The sequence below is a fragment of the Xenopus laevis genome, chromosome 5L (assembly GCF_017654675.1).
Source record: "Xenopus laevis strain J_2021 chromosome 5L, Xenopus_laevis_v10.1, whole genome shotgun sequence".
NCBI lineage: Eukaryota > Metazoa > Chordata > Amphibia > Anura > Pipidae > Xenopus > Xenopus laevis.
In genome coordinates this window covers 114,390,662-114,403,934 of record NC_054379.1, presented here as the reverse complement: position 1 = coordinate 114,403,934, position 13,273 = coordinate 114,390,662, and the positions used below count along the sequence as shown (strand labels likewise).

General features: G+C 38.9%; 1 protein-coding gene across 3 annotated transcripts in view; it reads left to right on the top strand.

The window, feature by feature from the left end:
• The window catches only part of atp11b.L (ATPase, class VI, type 11B L homeolog), a 64,047-nt gene extending 60,541 nt beyond the window's left edge, over positions 1-3,506 (top strand). For 2 of the 3 annotated variants that reach the window (XM_041563313.1, XM_018263670.2), the window contains one exon: positions 2,749-3,506. In XM_041563313.1, coding sequence (XP_041419247.1) covers positions 2,749-2,830 — 82 coding nt within the window. In that variant the 3' untranslated portion in view covers positions 2,831-3,506. The remainder of the gene's footprint in view (positions 1-2,748) is intronic. The other variant, XM_041563314.1, reaches the window with a different exon arrangement.
• Positions 3,507-13,273: the final 9,767 nt, after the last annotated feature.

Below are 13,273 nucleotides of genomic sequence, written 5' to 3'. Positions count from 1 at the left end.
ACTACAATTTCCATTATCTAATGTACTACTCTATATTTTTATAGTGTAAAACTACATGGCTTAGAGTTACGTTATTACTGGAAGCTGTGACTTTAACTTTGCTAACCAATAAGTAGATTGAATCCGAAAGGATTGTGTGTATTTCTCTATACTATACTTCAGTGCTTTAAAGAGGTTGTTCACCTTTAAATTAATGTATAGTGTAGAAAGTGATATTCTGAGACATTTTGCAATTGTTTTTCATTTTCTATTATTTGCGGTTTTGGGGTAATTTCGCTTTTTATTCAGCAGCTCTTCAGTTTGCAGTCTGGTTGCCAGGGTCCAGCTTACCCAAGCAACCATGCATTGATATGAATAAGAGACTGGAATATGCATAGGAGAGAGTCTGAATAGAAAGATCAGTAATAAGAAGCAGCAATAACAATAAATATGTAAAACATGGAATTGCTCGAATTCATTACGTTTTCGAGTGAAACCCACCTGAAAATTCATTTTTGACTGAAAACTACCCTCAAAAAATCTTGAATTTTTCAGGAAAACACAACTCGACCCCTGATAAATAACCCCCTAAACGTTAACTAAAAGGTGAACCACTCTTAAAAGTATCTTGTTTGGGTAAATTATTTTATTATAGTCCTTTATGTTTGTGTAGCTTTCTTGGGGGGCAGATTTACCAAAGCTCACCATAGAAAATCTCACTCACTTTCTATTCATTCCTGTGGGATTTATAGAATTGTATATATCAAATTGTGAACTTCCACCCACTGATACATAGGAATCTAAAAATCCCATAGGAATGAATAGAAAGGGGTGTTTTTTTTTTTTTCTATGGTGAGCTCTAATTTCACATTTTGGTAAATCTACGGTGTGTGTATATACAGACCTATACATATGTACACACCACCTGGAGCTGGTATAAGATTCAGCTAAATCAAATCAAAATGTATTCACGTTAATATTGGTTTGATTTGATATTTGGAAATAATGAATTCACCAAGAACAATTCAGCCAAACATCCATAATAAGAGGCACCCCCTGCAGCCGGTAAGTTTTGAGATGAGCTTCTGAGAATATTCTCAGTGATTAGACATTGATTCAGCATCCCCTGAGATGATCAAGCTGAAACACTTCTTTACAACTCTATGGGGGTTATTTATCAGAGTCCGAATTAATCACAATACAAACTCCGATCAAATCCACTCTGGTTTTTACGCTTATTTATTATTACATTTCCCGAAAATTATTTTTTTTGCCAAAAACATCGGGGTATTGCAAGAAAGCCAGTGCACATCAAAAAATCATTGAGGCTTCTCCCATTGACTTATATGCAACCTCGACAGGTCTGGATTTTCTGATTCAGACTGATTTTATAAAAAAAAAAAAACTTTTTTTTTTTGTGATTTTTGCATTCGAAGTTTAGTAAATAACCCCCTATGTGTTGCATCAGTATGGTTATTGGTACATGTATGGTGTATCCCTGTACTGTGGATTCAGAGGTAGGTTTCAAATTGAATTTGCTGATACAGCAGGTATGTGCATGGGGCATCAGAAGATGAGGAAGAAAAGATGAGCCACAGCTCTGTTGGCCGTTTGTTAGGGAGTCTGCCCTATTGTCCCCTGTATGGCCATCTTATGCATATAGCTAGTTCTCAGCAGGTTGGTGCCTAGTATTTGTAAATGGAAAGGATTGATTGGGAGGGAGGGTGATAGTACCCATAACATCGGTGGCAATGCTGCAGAAGAGCATATGGTAATAAGCTGTGACACCGTAGGCGTAGGTACTAACTCACTGAGGCTCATTTATCAACACTGGGCATATTTGCACCTGGGCTAGCAATAACCCATGGCAACCATGCAGTTTTGCCCAGTGTTGAGATATATGACCACATTGAGTCTATTGCATGCAGCCTCTGAACAAATAACATGGATTCTGTTCTGAGGAGTACAGGTATGGGATCAGTTATCCGGAAACCCGTTATCCAGAAAGTTCAGAATTCCGGAAAGGCTGTTCCCCATACACTCCATCTTATTCAAACTGTAATAGTAAAACAGTAGCTTGTACTTGATCCAAACTAAGATATAATTAATCCGTATTGGACGAAAAACCAGCCTATTGGGTTTATTTAAAGGAGAAAAAGTTGTTGCACACTTGGGGGTGCCAAACGTTAGGCACCTCCAACTGAATGTATTTACTGACCTGAAACCCCGAGCCGGTGCTCCTATTAACAGAAAACTGCACCGGCCCGGGGTTATTCCAGCAAGCACCACAGAGCGATTCTCTTCCGGCTTCTTCTTTCTACATGCACATTAGAGTGAAAAGCTGAACTGAACTAAACTTCATTCTACTGCGCATGTGTCTGCCCCGGGAAATGTGAAGAAAGTGGAAGCCGGATGAGGAGCGCTCCGTGGTGCTCACTGGAGCGATCACTACAATCTCTTGGGGGTGCCTAACTTTTGGGAATGTAGACAAATATCTAGGGATGAATTGTCTTCCTCTTATTCTGCATCAAGATAATAGCTCTGCCCTTATTTATCCTCTAAATTGTTCCTTGCAACTTTATATATAGTTGGCCTTATAGGAGTCTTGAGGAAATTGATCGCATTTTGTCTACACTTCTTCCGATTCAAACTCCTTCCATGTAATTATGCTTCTTAGTGATGCTGCCAGTGAAGAGGAGTAGAACACGCGCTGTCTCTAAAGGGGTTTCTATGTCTTTTTTGCCCATGTTTTTCTTTTTATCGCTTTAGATCTTGGAGTGAGACGGATCCTTGTTATTCAAACGACAGAAGCATCTTGACTCTCTCCGCCATGGATCCATCTACATGCTAGCAGTGTCTCTTGCCTTTCTTACCCTCAATCTCCCCTCTTCCTATTTGTACATCCAAATATAGACTTTCTTACAAACCAAAACTTCTGACTGACCTCAAATGAATCAGTTTTGTTTTACCCTCCCAATTGTGGATGATTCACTTGATGGGTAGGTTATTTATTTTACGGGATCAAACGTACCAATGAAATGCTGTTATAACTGGCAATTCTGTATGGATATTTATATTGCTGTCGATACACTGCAGATTGCACCTTGTGATCTGGACTGAATGTAATGTATATCGGGAATATTTCCACCGGTTCTTTTAATGATCTTGTTTTGTTTTCTGTATGTTTGAGAAATAGAAAATCAGTGTTTGTTCAATCTGTCTATAGCAGCCCCATTGTAAACTTATTGCCTTTTAAAAGTACTCCCTACTACTGCACCCTCTCCTCTAGATACTGTAAGTCACTTTTATATGAGGAATAGACCTCCACATACACTTTTAAAGGCAGGGCGAATGGAAAGTTTTAAAGAAAGACTATTCTGATAGTATGTGGGAGTGGGATTATACAACTCAGACTCAAGGGTGGTCCACCTTGAAATTAACTTTTAACATGCGATAGAAAGTGATATTTCGAGACAAATTGCAATTGGTTTTTATTTTTGAGTTGTTTACCTTGTTATTCGGCAGCTCTCCGGTCTGCAATTTCAGCAATCTGGTTGCTAGCGTGCAAATTACCCCAGCAACCAAGCACTGATTTGAATAAGAGACTGGGATATGAATAGGAGAGGGTCTGATTAGAGAACGAGTAATAAAAAGTAGCAATAACCATACTTTTTTTTAGCCTTTTAGAGCATTTTGTTTTTAGATGTCTGTGACCCCTATTTGAAAGCTGGAAAGAGTCAGAAGGTAATTAATTGAACAATAAAAAGAGAAAATGATGACCAATTGAAAATATGCTTCGTATTAGCCATTCTATAACATAATAAAAGTTAACTTAAAGGTGAACCACCGCTTCAAAGCTTCTTACAGTTCCTAACACCCCCAGTAGTTCCTGTTACCCAAGCCTGGTTTAAATGAGAATCAAGCTTAAAAAAGAAGTAGGGCAGGAATGTTGTTTGTTGTGGCCTTCTGCACCAGCACAATATATTCCCCCAATAGCTCCCTGTTTTCTAATCTGACAGATTAACTTCATTTTCTGTATAATAATTTGCAAGCACCCCTCCACCATCTTCTCAACAGCTCCGACCCCACTGAGCATGTGCGTGTCACTGACACGTCTAATACAACTCAAGAAGATGGTGAGCTCCTGTGCCAACTTTGAAGGCCCAGATGATTACTGTTATAGAGATGCTGAACCTTTAGGCGGGTTCAATAAATTCAGTATATAAGACTTATTTTTAAATATCTTTTTGGAAAGAACCAGAGTAAAGGCTGATGACTCCTGTATTGTAGAACACTATTTACATGAGAACAATCGCTGGCTGTCCTGATTTGTACTAGGAATGTACAGAATCCAGGATTCATTTTGGGATTTGGCCTTTTTCAGCTGGATTCGGATTCTCCCGAATCCTTCTGTCGGGCCGAACCAAATTTGCATATCCAAATTAGGGTCAGGGGAGGTGAAGTGCATCACTTTTTGTCACACTTTTTGTCCCTTCCCCACTCCTAATTTTGTATATGCAAATTAGGATTTGGTTCAGTATTCGGCCGAATCTTTTGCAAAGGGTTCGGCTGAATTCTAAATAGTGGATTCGGTGCATCCCTAATTTGTACAGTACTGCAGAAGAAGAGCCACACATTTTCTATAATATCAATTGTTGTTTGGCCAGAGTTTCCCTCACAGAATCATTTTTGTTTTGTTTTTTGCAACATGTTCCATTAACTTCTCCATCTTTCTCCGTTTATATTTTTTTCCTCCCATTCTATATTTTTCTGTTCTTGGGCTCGCCGCCCCCCATAGAATATATTTTAATTGTTTTTAAATAAAGGGAAATGTTTTAACCCAAAGATGTAACAATTACTGTTCCTCACTTCCCTTTTTATTATCATCAAACTGTTTACATTCTAATGAAAATGCAGGTTATTAAAGTTCACGTTTTAAATCAAAATTTGCTATTACTCAGGCATCACGTGTGTGTGTGTTTGTGTGTGTATAATCTTGCTCATTTGTTATCAAGCCCAAACAGCAATAAAATGGAACGATGTATTTGCAAACTTAATTGTGTTCTTTAAGTTGCAAGAAAAGTTTTAATTCCCCCCCTCTTTGAGAACAACTGTCAGTAAGTGAAATGTTACAATAGAAGGGATTTTTATATTATTATAATGTATTATAAATGATTTATTTAGATGAAGCAGGGTTTTACATCTGAGCTGTTGTATGCAAAATATTTTTATAGAGACCTACGTTGTTTGGGGGAGGAATACAGAATGAAGAGAAACAGATGCTGAGAGAGGAATAGTGAAGTTAAACTTAGTTATTTCAGAAACGGTACAGGATTTTTAATTGATTGTATTTTCAAAGTTTCTTATTTCATTATCATGAAGCTTATATAAAATTTTCATTCTCGCGATAGTTCCCCTTTAACAACTATGGTCCCAATTACCCTAGCAACCAAGGATCCACAGAAGCACAGGATAGATGAGAGCCAAAGAAGAAAGAGGAATAAAAATGGAGTGTAATAGATCATGAGCTCTTTGGTTGCACAGGGTGGCATTTTAATCAGCATTTTGGAAAGAGAATCGGGTAAGTTGTTTGTTTGTTTATATGTAGTGTCTGGTGGTGCCTATAGGAGGCACTATATAAAAGTTACAGGGAGTGATGGGTGGCTACAAAAACCATGATTAATTTAAATTGAGGTGCAACCTGCTGGTGTTGCTATGGATGGGGCCCTGTCATTAATGTCTCCAACAGGGAATGATCACCAGATTTTACATGCAAGGGATCAAGTCCTTGACCCACGGACCATCATCATTTATTTATATAGCGCTGTCAAGATACGCAGTGCTTTACTGCAGTTATAGCAAACAGAATAAATGGTGGATAACAAACAAGGATTACAGAGTACAATAGGGCTAGAAGGACCTAGAGATTAGAGTTTACAAACAAAGGTTAGGGTACAATTGAGACATTAGGATTATATAAACACTGTCATTTTTGATACAGCAATGATTAATTAAGGTACATCGAATAGGCCTCTTTAAGTGGGTCTTTAAGGAACGCTTGAAAGTTTGGAAAGAAGGAGAAAGTCTGACAGCTCGAGGCAGAGAGTTCCAGAGAAAAGCAGAAGCCTGAGAGAAGTCTTGTAGATGAGAATGGGCAGAAGTGATGAGAGGAGAAGTGAGGCGAAGATCAGAAGCAGAGCGTAGGTTTCGTGATGGAGTGTATTTGGAGATTAGAGATGAAATATAGGGAGGGGCTTCATTATTAAGGGCCTTGAATGTGAGTGTAAGTAATTTGAATTTGATTCTAGAAGAGATTGGGAGCCAGTGAAGGGACATACATATGGGAGCAGCTGATGTTGAGCGGCAAGATAGATGAATGAGTCTAGCGGCTGCGTTTAGAACAGATTGGAGTTGTGAAAGGTGACTTGTTGGAATACCTGTGAGGAGTAAGTTGCAGTAATCAAGGCGGGAGATGATGAGAGACTGAATCAGTGTTTGTTGATTCTGAACTGAGATATGGTCGTATTCGAGCAATGTTGCGCAGTTGAATACGGCAAGTGTTTGAATGTGTGGTGAAAAAGACAGATGAGAGTCTAAGATAACTCCTAGGCAGCGTGCCTGTGTGGTGGAATGAAAGGTGGTGTTGTTTACTGTGAGTGATATCTGGGACAGGGGAAGATCTTGGAGGAAATATGAGTTCTGTTTTAGAAAGGTTCAGTTTCAGGTGGCGCTGTGACATCCAGGAGGAGCAAATATCAGATCTGCTCACACATCACTAGTTACTAGGCCTTATTTGCAGTCTGCAGGTTTTTCTTGACTACAGAGCTGTCGGTTATTAGCAGCGTTGATATCATGAGTCAGGCTGGAGATGGCATGTGGGCTTGTCATTCAGATACACAGGCTAGGGAATGTGACTAGCACAAGGACCAACACAACCCTGTATGTAATGACTACAATAACAAAAGGGGTAAGTGCAGGGCTCCATTGTGTATGGATTGCAGCTCTGTGTCTTGCCCTTTAATAAATGAGCCCTATGTTCTTCGCTTCTCATTCATTTCAGCAACCCATATACAGCTGCACTTACAGATTTCTATACTAAAACACAGTTTGTCATGCTGCTATGTGCCATTGCTTCCATAAAGTGACTTAATCTTAAAAATAAGCTTAATGCTGGCCCTTTGCTCCAATCCCTTTCACATACCAGTCATTTGCCCCTACTATACATATAATTTTTATCTGCAGTACAAATGCCGCACACAGTAATTCCGTGGCTACCACATTGCACATGGTCTTTCATATTTTAGGAGCTTTTTAAGTTGTTTTTCCAACATGTTTATTAATATTTGGCACAAATAAGATGATCCGTCTGTGCAGCTTTTTAAATCAACATGGGCTTTGTGGAGAGAGTGAATTTAGCGATGAAAGGAAAACCACAAGGCTATGTAACAAATCACTGTTGAGTACAAGATGCAATATAACATTGCTGTCTATCATACACTGCAGTCATGACTTCTGTAGGCAGCACCACATGATCCCTGTGCATTTACTGACACTATCACTTATTGTATATTTACACTGTAGTTGGAAAAGATATTAGGACAAATGAGACTAGTACATAGAGGAGGAGGAGCTAGGAAACATTAATTTATTTATAGCAGGCAAATCTGGCACTGTTTCTATATTGTGCTTTGTACTGTTGTTAGTACATTAGGGTCTCCACGTAATGAACTTCTAATTAGCTAATAATCCCTACACCTCCAGAGCTTCCCAATGGGATATTCCATAGAAGTTCATTGCCGTCAGCTACACTTTCTGCACAAACACTGTATAATAACAATAATAAGCAGTCTATTAACACTTACTTGTAGTAAGAAGAACCCAATCTTTTAAAAACTCATTTTATAACTGTGTCTGTGCTAGGCTAAGTCTCAAGCACAAGGAGAGTAATGCATACTGCAAAGGAAAGTATTTAGTTGCAGTTCAGCTGAATTGATGTGATGTATGTATTTTACTTGCAGAGATTCAAACCTTTGGACTAAGCAAAGGCATTTCGAAGAGATCTGTCCCATGCCGTTGCACAGATTTACCACGGATATTTGCTTAAAGGAAAACTATACCCCCTGAACAATGTAGGTCTCTAAAAAGATATCACATAAAACAGCTCATGTAAAACCCTGCTTCATGTAAATAAACCATTTTCATAATATACTTTTTTAGTAGTATGTGCCATTGGGTAATCCTAAATAGAAAATTGCCATTTTAAAAAATAATTGCCGCACGTGGGATCGTATGATTCACAGTGCACTCAAACATACCAATAATAAACCATACTTAATAGGTCACATCAGCCAATTAACAGACAGAGTTCTGTCTTTTGCTTCCTCACTTCTTCCTGTTACAGTTAGAACTGAAGTATTTCTGGTCAGGTGATCTCTGAGACAGCACACAGACCAGCACGAAATGGTGGTTTAAGAGATGTAAAAGAGCAACATGTACTTAACTATATAGACCAGTTTGTGAAGATTCTTGAATATGTCACTTAGTTTGATATAAATGCTCTGTTGGTTTAGTATTCATTTTGGGGGTATAGTTTTCCTTTAAGTGCCAGTACCCAAAAGGTGCAATGTTGGCTCTTGGTCCAGTAACGCATACCAACCAATCAGCATGTACCATTTACTGATCAAACCTCTGATTGGTTGTTATGGACTACTAGACCTAAGCACTTTGTACTGAGACCCCACATAGTAATTATAAACATGTATGCCTAATTTCTTACCTGGGAAAGACCCCCCTCCCCCAAGTATTTTAAAAAGCCACAGCCATACTCACTGGATATGCATAAGGGCACCAGGGCCAGGAGATAATGTCCACTATATAGTGCAGTATATTGTCACATTCAAGCTTTCATATACTACTGTACATTACCCCCCTGTTCAGGCAAATAGTGTGCTGTGGAAAAGACAATGTCAATTCTACGGGACGGTATAGTATACACACAATAGTGTCAGGAACCTTCCAAACTAATGGCAAAATATAAACTAAGCTATGGTCTCCTAAGATAAAGACCACTAACTTTTACTTTGTTCTCATTGTGCTGATGCACGCTACATTTTAGGTCTGACGCATATCCCCATATGTAATAAAAGGCACTACGTTTGCCCAGGAGCAGTAACCCGTAGCAATCAATAAGATGTTTGCTTTTAAACAGGTGCCCTTTAAATGCTACTCACTGATCAGTTGCTATGGGTTACTGCTCGTAGGAAAACTTTATTCATTTCATTACTTAAAGGAATTGTTCAGTGTGAAAATAAAAACTGGGTAAATAGATAGGCTGTGCAAAATAAAAAATGTTTCTAATATAGTTAGTTAGCCAAAAATGTAATGTATAAAGGCTGGAGTGATTTGATGTATAACATGTCAGTCTGATCACTACTTCCTGCTTTTCAGCTCTCTTTGTTTACACTGACTGGTTACCCTGGCTACCAGGCAGTAACCAATCAGAGACTTGAGGGGGGGCCACATGGGTCATATCTGTTGCTTTTGAATCTGAGCTAAATGCTGAGGATCAATTGCAAACTCACTGAACAGAAATGTACCATGTGGCCCCCCTTCAAGTCGCTGACTAACTCAGAGTTATAGAGCTGAAAAGCAGGAAGTTGGATTCTGGCTGTTTTATTAGACATCTGTTCACTCCAGCCTTTATATATTACATTTTTGGCTAACTAACTATATTAGAAACATTTTTTATTTTGCACAGCCCATCTATTTACCCAGTTTTTATTTTCACACTGAACTATTCCTTTAACCCTCTATCTTTTGTCCTCCCTGGTATCTCGGTTACATGTCATAAGAGTCACTTAAGTTCACTTTAAAATGTATTTTTGGTCATGATATAGACAGATATTTGCAGTTGTGCAGCTCTCATCTTTCTGATGCACACAGTCTGGCTGCTGCTGGGGCTTCATTTCTGTAACTGTAACAATTAGGCAGCACTTCACAAATTAAATCGGAAATCATCAAGAGAAAACCTGAATAGGAAGGTAAGAAATGAAAGGTAACAAAACATATTGAGCTTTGCAATGGTTTAGTTGCTGTAGGACTATACTGATGTTTTTGGCACAATCCGACTAGCTGCAACAAATCGCATGCGATGGAAATAAGGTAAGAGATAGAAATGTTGGATGAAGTCGCAGCGTTGATCCGACACAACTGCCTGATGTAGATGCAGCGGGCAGTGTCTGCATCTGACAGTCGCGTCGCGTCGGATCAACGCTGCGACTTCATCCAACATTTCTATCTCTTACCTTATTTCCATCGCATGCGATTTGTCACAGCACGTCGGATCGTGCTGAAAACGTCAGTGTAGTCTTACCCTAAAGCTGTAGAGAAGTAGAATAAGAAGGCCAAAGACTGAAACATTTCCCTTAGCAAGCATGCCGGACTTCTGCCTTGTATTCCATCATGTTCCTGCAATAAGCTTCCTTTATTTTATGGCAGCAGCTACTCAGCAGTTGGAGAGGGTCCGGCTGCTCCAATACAAACTGGAATATGGATATTGTTCCCTTCGTTGAATACATCCCCTGCATAGACAGTAGGTCACAATACAATAAATGTGCTAGTGCTACATTGGGGCGGTGCTTGGTATCGACCATAACAAGTTCTTCTGCATTCTACAAATAAAATGGATACAGGTCATTTTCCTTCCCTGGTCAATTCCGCTGACCCTTAATTAACAACAGCTATGTCTAACTAGTTAAAGGGACAGTAAATCCTGGTTAGAATGTGAGCTCATTTGCTTTAAAACAGAAGATAGCAGCCATGGTAAATAAGAGAAGAGCTGCTGCACATAGAGACTTCTACACTGGGCGTTACTACTAGATGAATCCAGGCCCTCTACTCCATGCATCAGGCCCTGACTACTACTTCTGTTTCCTTTGATGTTATGGAATGGGAACAATAAAAATCAAGTATAATCACTGGAAAGACAATCACTGCAGCTGCAAACACTATGGCATCTTTCCATTGCCACCCAATGCAGATAAAGTGCAACGCTGTGATTACTGCTAGCTGTATTCAGGCTCAACTTCAGAATATTATGCTTGCAGAATAAGGATTTAAAGGACAACTAAAGCCTAACTAAAGAAGTAACTAGAAATGTTACACATTTTTCTGTACCAGCCCAAGGAAACCACAGGTCTTTAGCAGTAAAGATCTATGTCTCCAAAGATGCCCCAGTAGCTCTCCATCTTATTTTTCTGCTGATTCACTGCACATGCTCTGTGCTGCTGTCACTTACTGAGCTTAGGGACCCACTCACAATATACAGTACACATAGAATAGAAATGTCACAGTATGAGGTTGATTAGTAATTAAAGTGGACCTGTCACCTAGACATAAAAAGCTGTATAATAAAGGTCCTTTTCAAATTAAAGTGGACCCGTCACCCAGACATAAAAATCTGTATAATAAAAGTCCTTTTTAAATTAAATATGAAAGCCAAGTTCTTTTTTTTATTAAAGCATTCATAGCTGTTGTAAACTCATTTAAAAATATCAGCTGTCAATCAAATATTGCCTACCCCGCCTCTATGCCTAGGCATAGAGGCGGGGCAAACAATTACTTTCACTTTCCATTCAGCACTTCCTAGATGTCACTGCTCTCTCCACATTCCCTCAGCTCTCTTAACGATTTAATTGTGTAACCAGGGCATGGGGATGGACATTGGGTCCCTGTCCCCTAGTGCATAAACAAGATTCTGAGATGATACAAGACCTGCCTTAATAACAGTGTCCACAAAATGGCTCCTTCCTGGTTAATATAATTATGAGTTCCCAGACTGATGGAAACAATATTCAAATAATTTATACAGTGTAATTAAAGTTCCTTTTGCTTGACTAACATGATAAAATAGGATTTGGAATAATTTTGTTTGGGTGACGGGTCCCCTTTAAACATAAAATCCAAAAACATTTTTTTATTAAAGCATTCATAGCTGTTGTAAGCTGTCAATCAAATATTGCCTGCCACTTCTCTATGCCTTAGTCATAGTGGCGGGGCAGACAATTACTTTCACTTTCTATTGAGCACTTCCTACATGTCACTGCTCTCCCCACCTTTCTCCATTCTCTTCACCATTTAATAGTGTAGCCAGGGCATGGGGATGGACATCAGATCCCCTATTCTGGTGCACAAACAACATTCTGAGATGATACAAGGCTTGTCTTAATAACAGTGTCCACAAAATGGCTCCTGTCTGCTTGCTATAATGATGCATTCCCAGACAGAAGGAAACAAGATTCAAATAATTTATATAGTGTAACTAAAGTTAATTTTGCTTGATTAGTGTGATAAAATAGGATTTGGAATAATTTTTGGGTGACAGGTCCCCTTTAATACAAATAATTACTACATGGCAGCACAGAAACCAGTGCAGCTAGAATCAGAATTAAATAATCAGCCCTGTAGCATCAGCTTATATTACAGACAAACCATTTTCTGCTTGATAATTTGTGACGACCCCAAAGCTTAGCTTATCAGCTGTTCAGAGCCCACTGAGCATGTGAGTGTCACAGACACTCTCCAAGATGGTGACCCCCTGTGACAATTTGAAGTCCTGGATCATTGCTGCTATTGAGAAGCTGAAACTTTAGGCTGGTGCAATAAGGTAATTTTATAAAATATGCCATTTTGAACCATTAGGGTTTAGTTTTCCTTTAAAGCCCTCTTATTTTCTATTAGACATACAGCAAACTATAATAGATCCTGGATCATCGCTGCTATTGAGAAGCTGAAACTTTAGGCTGGTGCAATAAGGTAATTTTGTAAACGACGGTACATCATTTTAAACCATTCATTTTTGGTTTAGTTCGCCTTTAAAGCCCTCTTATTTCCTATAAGACATACATCAAACTATAATAGAACCCTTGTTTTGTGCATAGTATTTTGCTTGTCTTGTTATTGCATGCATATATTATAGTGGATCTAGTTGGCAGGCCAAAGGCAATGTTTAGGAAAACTACCTTTGTGTCCACCAGGGGCAGTGTTATTGGAGCATATAGGAAATGTCTTGGTATCCCAGGGATTACGGTTATTTGTACATAACTTGTCTTCATATTTTATAGAGTAAATGGGTTGCATGGAAACCAATTCCTACTTTGAATAGGAAATGTCCAATTTATTGTTCTTAAGACCAACAGTAAGAGAGTTCTGCATTCCCAATCCTCCTGACATAAAGCAAGCCTGTATATACAGTAGAGAAGATGTGAGAAGTCTGTATGTGTAACACAAGCTTGGA